Source organism: Dermacentor silvarum, chromosome 1 (assembly GCF_013339745.2).
Source record: "Dermacentor silvarum isolate Dsil-2018 chromosome 1, BIME_Dsil_1.4, whole genome shotgun sequence".
NCBI lineage: Eukaryota > Metazoa > Arthropoda > Arachnida > Ixodida > Ixodidae > Dermacentor > Dermacentor silvarum.
Window position 1 is genome coordinate 257,627,464 of NC_051154.1, and position 14,604 is coordinate 257,642,067.

The window sequence follows — 14,604 nt, forward strand, 5'->3', positions numbered from 1 at the left end:
TTCATGCATTGGGCAATAGTACTTTTAGTTCTTGAACATTAATAATGGAATCTGCCCAGCACAGGATGAAAAATTCCTTCCAAACTTTGTAAACAACATTGTGCTAGATATTTACTATCAGTATTTTACTTAGTTGTGTTTTTGCTTACAGTGATGCAAAGTGCTTGCTAAAGAAATTGGTTAAAAACTGTGGAGGGTTTTGTGTCAGAAATCCTATAGAAGTTCTTCCTAAGATTTCTTCTTTGTGGTGCTTGTCACGGAGGAACAGTTTTAAAAGAGAAACAAACCCTGTTTTCCCGGCTAGGCAACAGTTGACTCCAGAAATGATGGGCAAGCATCCTTTGGACATGTCCCAATACCAAAAAATCTTCAGCACATGCCGTGTCCCAGGTGCTAAACAGGATAGCTTGGAAACCTATTTTCTCAGTGACAGCCCACCTAAACATGTGCTGGTCATACGCAACAATGAGGTATGGAAACTTTTTTTAGGCGTTTTGAAATGATCGAGCAGAAGTCGGGAGCTTCACTTTTGCAACATGAAGTAATAACTCATAACAAGTACCAATTAACACTTTATATGGGGCAGGATACATCACATTTTGTGGTACTCCGAGCGTGGATGAAAGAATGGGTACTGCGGCAGTGGTTGCCAAAATGCATAGCTGTGCTACCTACAATGCAGCTCCTGCTGTTGAGACTGGCTGTGAGCACGTGCACATTCCTTTGCACGTGCAAGCATGCCAGTACACTTGATTCTGCCCTACGCACCTTGCTGAAATGGCTCATGAGATGAAATGGCCATGAGAATGTACAAAATGGCTGTAGGTTTATGCAGGCACAGTGCCACATTTCGATGTGTGTGTATGTGACATGAACAACGGGGGACAGAGCTCAAGCTGCTTGTAGTGCGCAGGTACCGTATTTTCTGGCCCGTAAGTTGCACCTTTGTATAAGGCGCACCCCCCTCAAAATGGCAGTTTTTCTGAAAAAGAAAACATATACAGTTGAATCTCATTAATTCGAACACGCTTAATTCGAACTGCCGGTTTATTCGAACTGACGCTGTGGTCCCGTCAAACTTGCATGTATTCCAATGGGCGAAAACGCCCGGTAATTCGAATGCGAAAGCATTTGCGACGGTTAATTCAAACATACCACGCACCGACAATGCTCTTAGCAGCGTGCCAAATCACGCGGCGGCGTCTCCAACCGGCATTGCTCCGACACGGCCATAGAGCAAAAGCTCAGGAGAGACCCCTGAATTCTGCGTGCGAAGGAAGGGGGAAAAAAACCCGCGGCGGAAATTTCACCCTCTCTCGTATTGCAAGGTCACCGTTTCTGCATCGTGCCGGAACATGCGTGTACGTGCCGACTAGAGTGTTCTAGACAACCGTATTCTAGCACACTCTAGTGCCGACGTCTCAGCCACGCGGAGAAAATGGCAGTGAACCCTTCTCCTCCTTTATTCTTCTATTTTCTAGTCACGTGTTGACCTTGCACGCTGCGGCTGCAGCGCAGAGGGAAGCAGCAGCGGAGGTGCAGTCCGGCCAACGAAACTGCCCATGCCGGCAAACGCTCGCTTCCCGATAACGGCGGAAAACGAAACTTCAGGGAGCAGGCTTAGCTGGCGCCAGCATGGCGGCGGGCGTGCACGGAGACAGTCGAAGGTGACAGAGCTACGAGGGAGTTGAGAGGGAGGGCGAGGGGAGCCACTGAAGCATTGGAGTTGCCAAGGCCAAATCCGCTTCCCTGCCGCCCTCCTCCCTCACCTTCGACGGTCTCCGTGCGCACCCGTGTGCCGGCGCCGCCCGCTCCCTGAAGCTTCGTTTTCTGCCGTTATCGGGAAGTGAGCGTTAGCCGGCGTGGGCAGTTTCGTGGCCCTTGCTTGCTATGCGCTTGCGCGCCGCGGTATTTCACGATTCGCACCATTCGTGCATCGTCCTATGGTGCACGAATACTTCAAAAATACGTCCTTCTTTTAATTCGAACAAATTTTCGGGCCCCTTTGAGTTCGAATTATCGAGATTCGACTGTATAAGTTTAGCATCAGTTACATCTTAATTTTTTCTACCTCACAACTTTTCATTGAAGCCTTCTGTGCAGTGTTGCACTGAGATGCTGTTACTTGACATGCTGCTCAAGTTGGCATGAAACAACTGTTGCATAACTTTTTTTTTCTCTAATGTTTTAATGTAATTGTTAGAGACATAGAAGTGGCAATGAAAGATGTTGGCTTGACAATTTGTGGTTACCTTCTAAAACCGGCAATTTTCAAAACCTAATTGTATTTGTAACGTTAATTAAGATGACAATTTAGGTGAGTTGGTCAAAGGACATTGTTAAGTCTTTACGCTAACCACACACTTAGTTCCTTCCCGCACTTCAGTGCTTTGTGCTGCATTCATGTTATGAAATCAGTGTTTGAGTTTGGGGGAAGGTAAGAGTGTTATAAAAGGTGCAAGAATCAGTGGAGTTGGTCTCACACTTAATTGTGCATATTTATGTATGGCCATTATGGAAGGTCTTGCAAGGTTTCTTATTGATAGGGGAATGCGAGACATTCTAAGGGAATTTTGCCTCAGCAGAAGTGGGGTTATGGCTACATGGGTATTCAGTGTGCTTTTAACAGAAGCAATCAGGGACCCATTGAGTACTGCTACTCAGTTTTTGTACAGGAGTTGAAATACCATATTTATTCGAATATAAGTTGACTTATTTTTTTTTTTTTTCAAAAATGTTTCCCAAAATGAGCTGTCGACCTATATTCATGACCAAAGAATCTCAACCTATTCGTGTACAAAGCTAGGAAATGTACCAAGCTAAGAGAGTTCCTCCCTTGTGCTTGCCGCAAAGCCTGTCTAGAAATTAGTCACCCTGGCTTCAACAAACGCAGCATATCCAATGCACTTGACAGTACCGAGGACAACATCCTTTTGGGTGCTGAGGATGCTGCGATACATCTCACGAGGAGTGCCTCTCTGGCAATTATGACTAAGGTGCAGCTTGTGGCATTGACCAGCGAGGTTTAGTCGGTGAGCTTACGGTAAATAAAGGTGTGTTATAGTCAAAGTTCTTCATTCTTCTAAAAAGATATGGGTTGACCAATATTTGAATCATTAATTTTTATTTCTTGACCAGTTCATTACGATGTTGACGTCGACTTGCATTCATGTTTGACATATCTTCGAGTAAATACAGAGCTTTGTAGAATGCTTTCATATCATGAAACTTTTCCATAGAAGTTCAAGAGAGCAGTTTCTTGCTTATTCTTGCGTGTGACCCAAATATCCAGTAAGACACCCCACCTCCTCTGTATGCTATTTTTGCACTGTAATAATATTATCTCTACAGGGGTAATTGGAGATCGCAGGGAGAGGCCTTCGTCATGCAGTGGACATAAAATATAGGCTGATGATGAATGAATATTATCTCTTACTTTTTGTGTACATATCCACAAATTGTATTTTCTTGCATCCAATCGTAGATCTAAACCTATGATACTTGTATACCAGTTTTTCGCACTTCCATCATAATCCTGATACTGGTCCTGTGCCAGTTTTTTGCAGTTGAGGTGTATGATAGCCAAGGAAATCCATATGATGAGGACCAAATTCTTCAGCAACTTCATCAGGTGGTGAATATGTCAGCAAATGTTGGTGCCGGAGTTGGTATTCTGACAACTGAACACAGAGATAACTGGGCAAAGGCATTTGAGCATCTCTGCAAAAGTAAGTTTTTTTTTTCTGTCTGCTAGTTGTGGCTTTGGGTTTGAGGAGCCAAGGTTGTTGTTGCAGTAAGTTTATGATTTGCTGTTGTCTCACCCGCCGTGGTGGCGTAGTGGCTATGGCTTTGCGGTGCTAAGCCCTAGGGCGTGTTGCAAATATTTTGCTACAGGGCGTGGGATCAAATTCCGATGGCGGCTGCATTTCAACGGGGGCGAAATGCCCGTCTACCGTGCATTGGGTGCATGTTAAAGAACCCCAGATGGTAAAACTTAATACGTAGTCCCCCACTATGGCATACCTCATAATCATTGTCGTTTTGGTACATAAAACCTCAGAATATAACTTTATTTTTTTTTTGCTGTTGTCTCGCAGTTTGAGGCAGCCGATTGAAAAAGTAGGTATCATCAGTGTTTTAAGACAGTGTGACTGTGTGCATGTGTGTGTACATGCATATTGAGAATACATTACAAACTGCATACATATTTATAAATCTACATTTTTGTCACGAGTTTCTCGCATAACTTGAACCAAACTTACAAAATAGAGTGGTAAACCTTAAAAGAATGAGACCAGCAACGTATTGTTTGTAGTTATCTTGAGTTACAGACTGTTTTCTGAAGTGCAATTAGCGAATTATTTTGGTTTAATTATGCAAAATTTTTAATCTTCATTTTAGGGCATAAGTTGTATATGAAAAGTTGTGGGAAGCTCTAAAAAGCATGCAGTAAAATTGTTTGCATCAAGTTATCTTTTATGTGGTCATTTTTTTCCAGGCTCTGAAAGAAGTCGACAAAGTATTAAAAAAGTGATCTCACTGCAGGCTTGTGCATCCGGATGGCAGCGCTCTCAATCGTGTTTTGAAGGAACGAACTGCACATGCTTATTTTGAAAGAAAGAAAGCGATCAGCCATGGTGCCCATTATATAACAGCATTGTTGTGAATATCAAAATTCGCAACGTTGCTAAATGATAAGCGGTATGCCAGTGCTGAACATGGATTCAAACACACTCCTTGGCTTTCTATGGGATGTGGGCTTTATTCCTTGGAAAGTGTATTTAGAGTGCTGCCGTCCAGGTATGCAAGTGAGCAGTGATGTCATTTTTTAAATATTTTGCTGGCTTTCTTCAGACCCCGGGAAAAATTGCCACAAAAAAGATGTCTAGCAAACAACCTTATTGGGTGCTTGTTAGGGCTCTTCACAACTTTTCAAGCACAATTTAGGCCCTAAAACACATATTACAAATTTTGCATAATTAAGCATAACTAATTGCTAACTAATCACACTTCAAAAAATAGCCTCAGTAACTCAAGACAACTACAGTATATACCACTTATAACGTAACTGCTTATACAGTTAAACCTGGATATAACGAAATTGACAAATTCCCGGAAAACTTCGTTATAAAGAGGATTTCGTTATATGCAGGTTCGGCACGAAAATTCGAAAAAGAAACGCTTACTGTATTTATTCGATTCTAACGCGCCCTCAATTGTAATGCGCACCCGTTTTCCGTTTTCGTCAAAGCACTGATCCTTAGAATGTCACACCAGGTCCCGGTTGCATGGACACGTGTCGTTTCGCACAAGCGCCAGGCATCGGAAACGAAGAGCGAGCGTCACGATGGCGTCGTAGCAGCGTATAATGTTACAGTAGAACCCCGCTGTTACGTTCCCGGGGACTGCGTTTTCCCGGCTGTTACGTCGTTTTCGGCCGGTCCGGGCACAGCTCCCATAGAACCCAATGCATAGGTAACCCCGCTGTTGCATCGCAACTGTGGGACCGTTCCCGCAACATACGTTGCGAACTGCCACCCCGCGCCGGCCCGAGCGGCCATTTTGACTTTTCATGTCGCTTGGCTTGGTGGCTTGACGATGGCATTGGCCGCCCAAAGTGCCGGGGCGACAACCTATGAGGTATTTTCGGTTTCCGCCAGCAAAAGTATGGCCCTTGAGATCCATATTTGCTATATAAAGCTGGTGTCTATGATGCGTTGTGGCCCTAAAATTGGTTTTGGCTCATAGATATTCCGTATAAAGTCGCAGGGCGATAACGCAGTCGCCGTATGCTGTATGTGCGAGTGAAAGCGTGCGAGGGGAGCCGATGACCGCGTCTAAATCTCGCGCGTGCAAGAAGGCAGGGAGGAAGCACGTCTTCTTCCGTTGCGCTCGAGGCACCGGCGAAGGAGCGAGGGGGGAGGGATAGCAGGGCGGCGTTGTATTGTACTCTGGCATCAACTGCGTACTGCGCGGCGGCGCGCAGTCGCGCGGCCCGTATCTTGAAAGCGATTTGCGTTGGGGCGTCGGCGGCTCGTAGCTTTGTGCGTGCTGTGTGTTGTCGGCACTCAGTTTGCGTTGAAGCGATAGACAACAGCACGAAGGTCACTTCGCTCGCTTCTCCAGCGGCGCTTCCACACGCTGCCAGCGTTTGACACCGCATGTCTGCGCTCATCGAGCGTGATGAGTCACAGCGTGTGCCAGCGCGTCGGCAACATCAACTGGAAAAGGAGAGAGTGCCGGCGTGGCGGGCTAGGCCAGCTGCAGCAAGCGGCAGGATCAGGTTTGAATGAAGGGAGGGGGAAAGGTCACACCCGCGGCGGCAAGATCGTCGGGTCGAGGGATGCAGGCCCGCCGACAAGTATCGCTTATAGTGCAGTTGCGGGAAACGAAATACCGGTTACAGTGCCGGTTACAGTGCGGCTGCCTGGGAGTACGGAAGTCGGCGGAGACGGCGAATGCTCCCCTCAAACGGGCGCCCCAAGGAGTGCTCAAGAAAGAAAGAGAGACGAAGTGGAGGAGAAGGGCACGTGGTGCGAAGGAACAGCCAGTGAGGCTGAAACCAGAACCTTGAGTGCGAGAAATAAAATATCACGGCGCGCATAGCGAGCGAGGGCCACGAAACTGCGAACGCCGGCCAACGCTCGCTTCACGATAACGTCAGTAAACTAAACTTCAGGGAGGGAACGGGCGGCGCCGGCACGGCACGGCGAAGGGCGCATGCGGAGACCGTGGAATATGAGGGAGGAGGGCGGCAGGGAAGCGGATTTAGCCTCGGCAACTCCGCCGCTTCGTTGGCTCCCCTCGCCCTCCCTCGTAGCTCCCTCACTTTTGACTGTCACCGTGCGCGCCCGCAGGCGCTGCCGCTCCAGCCGGCCCGGCGCCAGCTCCCCGAAGTTTCGTTTTCTGCCGTTATCGGTAAGCGGGCGTTTGCCGGCGTGGGCAGTTTCGTTGGCCGGCCTGGGACAGCGCCGCTGCTTCTCTCTGCGCCGTAGCCACAGCTTTATGCTTCCTCTACTAAAAAGTAGAGGAAGAATAAAGGAGAAAGAAGGGTTCACTGCCATTTTCTACGCGTGGCTACGGTAGCGTGGCTGAGACGTCGGCACGTACACGCATGTTCCGGCGCAACGCAGAATCGGCGACCTTGCTAATTGAGAGAGGGTGCAAGGTCAACACGTGACTAAAAAGTAGAGGAAGCATAAAGGAGAAGGAAGGGTTCACTGCCATTTTCTACGCGTGGCTACGGTAGCGTGGCTGAGACGTCGGCACGTACACGCATGTTCCGGCGCAACGCAGAATCGGCGACCTTGCCAATTGAGAGAGGGTGAAATTTCCGCCGCGTTTTTATTTCTTTCTTTTATTTTTTTGTTTTGTTTGCACGCGAAATTGAGGGGTCTCTCCTAAGCTTTTACTCTATGGCGGTAAATGCAAAAGTTCTAGCCGCATTCCTCAACTGTCGCATACACGTAGCGGCTCGGTGCACATGTTTTGCATGTGTGCAGGCCTTGAAAATTGTTGCTTTGGTTATAGTGCGGTACCGCTTATAGTGCTGATATTCGCGACTCCGGCGACTTACGTTATAAGCAGTCTAGGCTGTACTAACAATATGCCATTGGCCTCATAAGCCTAAGGTGTACCACTCTATATCTAAAGTTTAGTTCAATATATGTTAAACACTAGGTCCAAGTACTACTGTGCATGATGTAAGTAAATTGAATATTACATGAAACCTATGAACCACAGAGCCTTGTCAGTAATTTTACTGTATTGGTACTCTTATGTCAAAAAGAGCTTAAGAAAGTTTTCTGCTGAAGTCATGAAGTGTAACATAAGAAAGGAGGTTGGTTGGACGATTTGCAAAATATGAAAGATTTACGTGGTTAGGTCAAATTGGGGTTTATTCATTCTAATGTATGGAGAAAACGAAAATTACTTGTGTCCCTTCTTCTTGAAGGCAAAATGTTAACTGCATGTCTTGTGGCATTTGATCTGAGTACTCTGAGTCCACTGTTGCTTCTTGGCCTGGTATGTTGTGTTCTCCCATAATGTATTGCCAAGCATCATGACATAACCCCAGGCTTCGTCTGCTAGTTTCTCAGAGATGATGCAGAAGGATATTTGCAACCATTGCTTCTGCCTTTTCAGTCCTTGATATCCAAAAGAGCTATCTTTTCTATTTTTTGGCATGGTTGGTGGTTTACATTAATCTTTTTAGCACCACAAAGATAGAAACTAACACAAAGCAGAACAAGTGCTTGTCCGTGTTCTTTTTTTTTTCAGTTTTTTGTTACTAGGTATCCAGAAATTTTTGAATATTCGCATGCCTCTGCTAGTTACCCAAGTTGGTGTCAAAGATGTTCATTAAAGAGTGGTACATACCCAGTCCCACGTTGGCATGAAAGAGGTTTGTTGAAGGGCGGCGCATATATACACATTGCCGCATACAGTGACCTGAGTTGGTCCGACAGTTGGTTTCGAACCCCGTTTCCCTGGCACAGCAGCCAAATGCGCTACCCATTCGACCATAGACTACCAAGTGACCAAGTTAGGTGGGAAAACGGTTAGAGACAGATACATAGAAACTTAGCCCCCAGGAAGTGCGTGAAATACCCCAAGAATGCTAACACATTAATAGCTCTTCTAGATGTCAAGGTACCATGTCAGTTTTTTTGTGCAGTTCTTTTGATGACATCACTGATGATTGTTTGATGGCAGCCCCCAGTGGCTTTATAAAATCTGACCAGTTGCTCAATTCATGGCCTTCAGTGAAAGGACAGACATCTTTCTGAGTGATGTGGAAAGTTGCATCTGTTTTGAAAACACTTTGCTCTCCACAGGATGGCAGCTCAAGGTTCACAGTTACTAGCCATGATACCAGTCATCTGCACCCACATCGTCTAGACCTGTTCAAGTCATTAGCATTCCACTTAAGTAGTTCAATTCAACTCCTTTGATTCTCTTTGGCATTTTGTGTGAGCCACTGTTTGGAAGAACTTTGACAAGAACTATTCCTAAAGAAGAGTTCTTCTCAACTATTCCTATTAAGACAACGCTGTGTAATACATCAAATTCAGAGCTATTGATTTCTTCAAGCAGAAGCACTTAGTTTGGAAGCTCACAAGAAATGAATGTTTTGACATTTTATTGAACCGTAGCGTTTTTTTCCAAGCAGAATATTTAAATAGCAGTGTGGGAGTGCCTGAAATCTTTATCAACTGGATTTCTGCGTACTTGACTAACAGGAAGCAGCACACTGGCACTGGGGGACTACTTTCTAACAATCTCCCAGTCGTGTCAAGGGTGCCACAGTCTTGGGCCCCCTGCTCGTGGCTTGCATTAACAATATTTTAAATTTAATAACTCCTGGTGCGCGAATTCGGTGGTTTGCAGATGATTACGTTTTGTTCAAAGAAGCTTCCTTGTCCCAATGACCAAATTGAGCTAAATAATAACCTGAATAATGTAGCGAAGTGGTGCAGAAATTGGGGGATGGTAGTTAACACTGACAAAACTGTCTTCCTCCCTGTTACGCATAAAAAAACACCTGTGTCTTTTACTTATGAACTTGGTTCTTCATCACTGAAAAAAATTGATAATTACAAATATTTATATTTGACTTTACCAACTTATCCTGGAATATGCATGTTAATAATATTTGCTCATCTGCCTTTCGAAGCATAAACTTAAAACCACCCAAACAATGTTAAACTGATCTGCTGTTATTCGTTAATCAGACCCAAATTAGAATACGCCAGCACAGTATAGGACCCACATACTCAACTAAACATTAAGTTCCTAGAAAGAATTCAGAGGAAAGCAGTGTGGTTTATTTGCAACTAATTCTCGCAATCTGAATCTCCATCCGAAATAATGAAAGCCAATGACATTGCCTTTCTTAAAACACGTTGAAAACAGTTCAGAATTGACTTCCTTTTACTGCTTCTTAACCAAGAACTTGCCATAGACCGATCACGGTATCTTTCACCCTTACTAAGCAGACCCACAAGGCACCATCAGGCTAACTCTCGAACACCTTATTTTGCTAGAACTGACACTTATAAGTATTCTAATTTTCCGCGCACGGTTTCGGATTAGAACAAAGTAATCCAGGCATCTTCTTAGTCTCTGTTACCACGCCAAATTTCCACTGTTGCACCATTTCACACCTATTTTATTGTAACGCTGTTATTACATAGTACTAATCTAGAAACAGCATCCATTCTTCTTTTGTATTGTTTTGTATTGTATTATGTCTTATTACACTAATCTTAAAAAGAGATTCCACTGTTGTTATTTTGTATTATTACCTCTGTTATTACATTATTCTCGAAACAGTTTCCATTGTTGCTTTTTGTATTATGTTTGTAATTTTTAAACTGCCCACCTGCCTGGACCCAAGGGTCCGCAGTATGTAATAAATAAAAATAAAATTAAAAAATTAACTTCTGCCAGAGTAAAACATCTTAACCACATGCACACGATATTAGAGTGATGCTACAGGTGGACCCTGTTGCATTGTCGTGTCGCAGTGTGGGACAAATACAGGGACATAAAATCGGGAAAAGTAGCGCAAATTTTAACACATTTGTACCACCTTAAAATATTGCTAATGGGCTGCGAGAATAATGTTTTAACTAAATTGTACGAAATCTAGTTTTAATATTGCAGTGAAAAAGCGTTCCTCATTGCCAACATTAAATGCTGTGGCACCATCTGGTTGGTAGATATCAAAACACTTTCGTAGCAAGGCTTAAGGGCATCAAAACAAACAGCTGATCTTAATAATAACGACAGAAGATTGCAAGACTTTATCCTCAGCATGAGATGAGACCAAACAAACACTCATTTTACTATTTATTTCTTGATGTCGCGAGAGAATGCAAGTATCAAGGACAAATTTGGATTGAAGTGGGAGCCTCAGCGCTGCTGTGTTGTTACAGAATCACGGTAACCAGCGGAAGCTGCTGCGTAGACTTGCGAGTGACAAGCAAAATATTTTGGGCAGCCATAAACCGGCAACGTGACAAACGATGGCGGCAGATCGCCTACCATGATGGCAAAACTTGTTGCTGTCACATTTGTCGCGGTTGCTTGAATATTGTGTGCATTTGGTTGAAAATTTATGGTGCCTATGCTATATTGTTAGTTAAATAAGCTAAGAAATGAGAGTTTCAGGCTGATGTATAGTTGCAGCAAAACCTATTTTATTAGTAGGGAGTAATGCCTTTAGTATGCCATGTAGTCTTTTGCTGCAAGTATTGTTCAGCATTTTGCTGTTTACTGTAGCAACGTAGCTTTTGTCAGTGCAGTGGATGTGAATCTGGTTATGGGGCTTTTATATTTCTTCATAACAGCAATTTATTATAGGTGATGGGATTCCATTATGTTTGAATTGTGTGATTGTAGTTCTGTTAGAGAAAGCTTTAGCTTGTGAGCTTTTATCTAAATAAATAAGAATCGAGAAATCAATTTTTTATTTGGGCCTTCAAAGTTGAAAAAAAATCAAGTACCAAGTTTTCAACTCTATATAAGTCGGTAATAAATAATGTCATAATTTTGTGAACTGCACCTATTAAGACATATAAAGCAAAGAAATTCGATATTAGAGTTTATAGCTTGCATGAAATTGTTACAATGCTTACGAGGGTTTTCAAAACTACTCACAAATTAGTGGTATATTTAATGGCAGCGTATAATGCATCAATTTTGTTTGCTTTAGATGCTATAACAGGTGCAGTTTACAGAATTGCGATATCTGTGTTTGGGGCAGAGTTACAGGCTTGTAAACCTTATGCTTCAATTTTTTTAAACACACAAGTGCTCAAAGAACAGATATTTAGTATATTAACGATTTTCAGTAATTTTTGTAAAAACTACGAAGCCCTTAATCAGAATTCTGCTTCCTACCAGTTATTAACAGGGGTGTTCGAATACTCGAATATCTCCAAATCGAATAGTGAACGGTCGAATGAATTGACTCTCGAATCGGATATCTACTATACAATTTTTTTAATGTTCGGTGTAAAGACCCACGCAGTGTCGCATGTTGCATGCGCCACGGAGCCCTTCGTGCTTCATGCTGCACAAGTGAGCACCTCACTTAGTTTTTAGCGCAGGTTGACAGGACTGGTCGAAACAATAACACAACGTGGACAAAGGGAACAGCAACAAAAGCAGCGTGTATTTTGGATAGTGTGAAAGCATATGTGAAGATCAGGTTGATTAGTTGCCGGAAGGCACGCAGATCATGTTAGATATGCAGCGATGAACTTCACGCCGCTTTAACAGCCGTCATCTCGCTACTCATCACTGATGAGCCACCCATACGAACATATTAGCTGCAAGCATTCCACGATGGCTTGTTACTTACATCGGCCAATGGTGAATTTTTGTGACGGCCATATTGCCTATGCATTAGGTCTAATCAGTGCTGCTTCGTTTGGGCATTGGCAACTAAAGTTTTGGTTTGGTGTCGAATTGACGCAGATCTATTCTCAGCAGCCATGCGACACTCTGAAAGCTTGTCGAGAACCAAGGGGTCGCAGCGGAGCGCCAGAACAAGAGGCACAGCTCAGCAGGCTTTCAGAACGGACTAGTGCATGCCGTGCTTGCGCCGCTAGCACGCGCCGGGTCGCCCAACTTTATTCTCGTCATTCGCAGCCGGCCCCACAGCGCCGGTTGAGAGCGCCGATCTTAGCATCCCCGCATAGCAGCGTAGGTGGGTGCTACAGGGCCCCCCGCCTAGACAGGACAGTGAAATGCACTTGTCGGCCAGGCAGAGATGAGACTGTCTTAGTGTCAAGCAGATGGATGGGTGTGCCGGCGACATCCGCGGGGAGCTCATTGGGAGGCGGCTCGGCGTAGGCCGGTTTGAGGCGGTCTAACGAAACGACTTCTCCGCGACCATTCAATAGGATAGTGGCGGACTTGTGCATCTCATGGAGGACACGGTATGGTCCGTCGTAGGATGGTGTAAGAGGCGCCTTTACAGCGTCTCATCGGAGGAACACGTGGGACGAAGACGCAGGTCCAGATGCACAAAGATGCTGTGGTCAGATGATCGAGGCGGTATGGGGCGCAGTTGCTGGATGCAGTCCTGTAGGCATTGGAGGTACTGTAGCAACTGGGGCGAGGAGGCCGAAGGAACGAACAAGTCTCCAGGAAGCCGCAGGGGTACACCGTAGACGAGTTCAGCCACTGAACAGCCAAGGTCGCGACGAAGGACGGCACGTAGGGCGAGAAGCACCATAGGAAGGTGGTCGACCCAGTGCTCTCGATCCAGGCACGCAGCGAGGGCAGCCTTGAGCTGGCGATGGAACCGCTCAACTATGCCGTTGGCACAGGGATGATATGCAGTGGTATGGTAGTGCTTAGTGCCAAGCAGGCGGTTGAGGGAAGTGAAGAGTGTACAGTCAAATTGCCGGCCGTGATCAGTTGTCACAATGCTGGGGCAGCCGAAGCGGGAAACCCATGCTGAAACGAAGGCTTTCACAACTGTTTCCGCAGTGATGTCTGGAATGCGCACGGCTTCGGGCCAGTGGTTGAAGCAATCAATCATTGTTAGAATGCACCAGCAGTCGTGAGAGGGAGGAAGTGGTCCTTCCAAATCAAGATGGACGTGGCCAAAGCGGCAGTCAAGTGGCAAGAAAGACGACGTGGGAGTCTTCGTGTGGCTGGTCACTTTGGCGGTCTGGCATGCGAGGCACGAGCGGGCCCACTGGCGATTATCGGTATTAATGCTTGGCCAGACGTACCGCTGTGTAACGAGGCGCTGCGTGACTCGGATGCTAGGATGGCAGATGTCATGAAGTGATTGGAACACCGAGAAGGTGTTGATGCGTAGAGGTTGGTGATGCGTGAAAGTGCATGGTGCTGGATGGTGGTGTAGATGGCGAGCAGCTCGCGGCCAAAAAGCTGTAGCGAGTCTCGGCAGGTTGGAGCTTCCGAGAGAAGAAGCCTAGCGGGCGCCACTCGGAGTCGATTTTCTGCTGGAGAACAGCGCCGATGGCCACACTGGTAGCATCCACCATGATGCGGGTTGGCACGTTAGTCCTCAGGAGGATGAGAAGTACCGCAATAGGCGATGGCTTGTTTAGCAGCCCTGAAAGCAGCTTCAGCTTCGGGAGACCAGGAAATCGCGGATGAGGAGCCCTTGGTCGTGCGAAGAAGGTCCGTCAGTGGGTGTAGAAGCTCAGCGCAGTGCGGAATAAAACGTCGGGAGAAATTCACGAGGCCGAGGAACTTACGCAGCTGGCGTAGGGTAATGGGTGCTGGGAAGTCTTTCACGGCCTGAACAGGAGAGGGCAACGGATGAATTCCCAGCGCCGAGATGTAGTGGCCAAGAAATTTGAGCTCGGAAGACCCTAATACGCATTTCTGGGGGTTGACAACAAGGCCAAATTGTTGATGGCGTTGAAAGAGTTCCCGGAGGGAACGCTCATGATCTTGTGGATTGGGACTCGCGACGAGGATGTCGTCGATGTAGGCTAATACAGCCGGGAGGCCGCGTGTTACCTCGGCAATGAATCGTTGGAATGTTTGAGCTGCGTTGCGTAACTCAAAGAGCATGCGCACATACTCAAACAGGCCGAAGGGTGTAGTAAT

The 14,604-nt window shown here is 45.7% G+C and overlaps 1 protein-coding gene across 1 annotated transcript in view; it reads left to right on the top strand.

Moving 5' to 3' along the window:
• LOC119437075 (carnitine O-acetyltransferase-like) overlaps window positions 1-14,604 on the top strand; it is a 75,708-nt gene that overhangs the window by 5,715 nt on the left and 55,389 nt on the right. Inside the window, exons 6-7 of the mRNA XM_037704146.2 lie at window positions 305-470; window positions 3,557-3,728. Coding sequence (XP_037560074.1) covers window positions 305-470; window positions 3,557-3,728 — 338 coding nt within the window. The remainder of the gene's footprint in view (window positions 1-304; window positions 471-3,556; window positions 3,729-14,604) is intronic.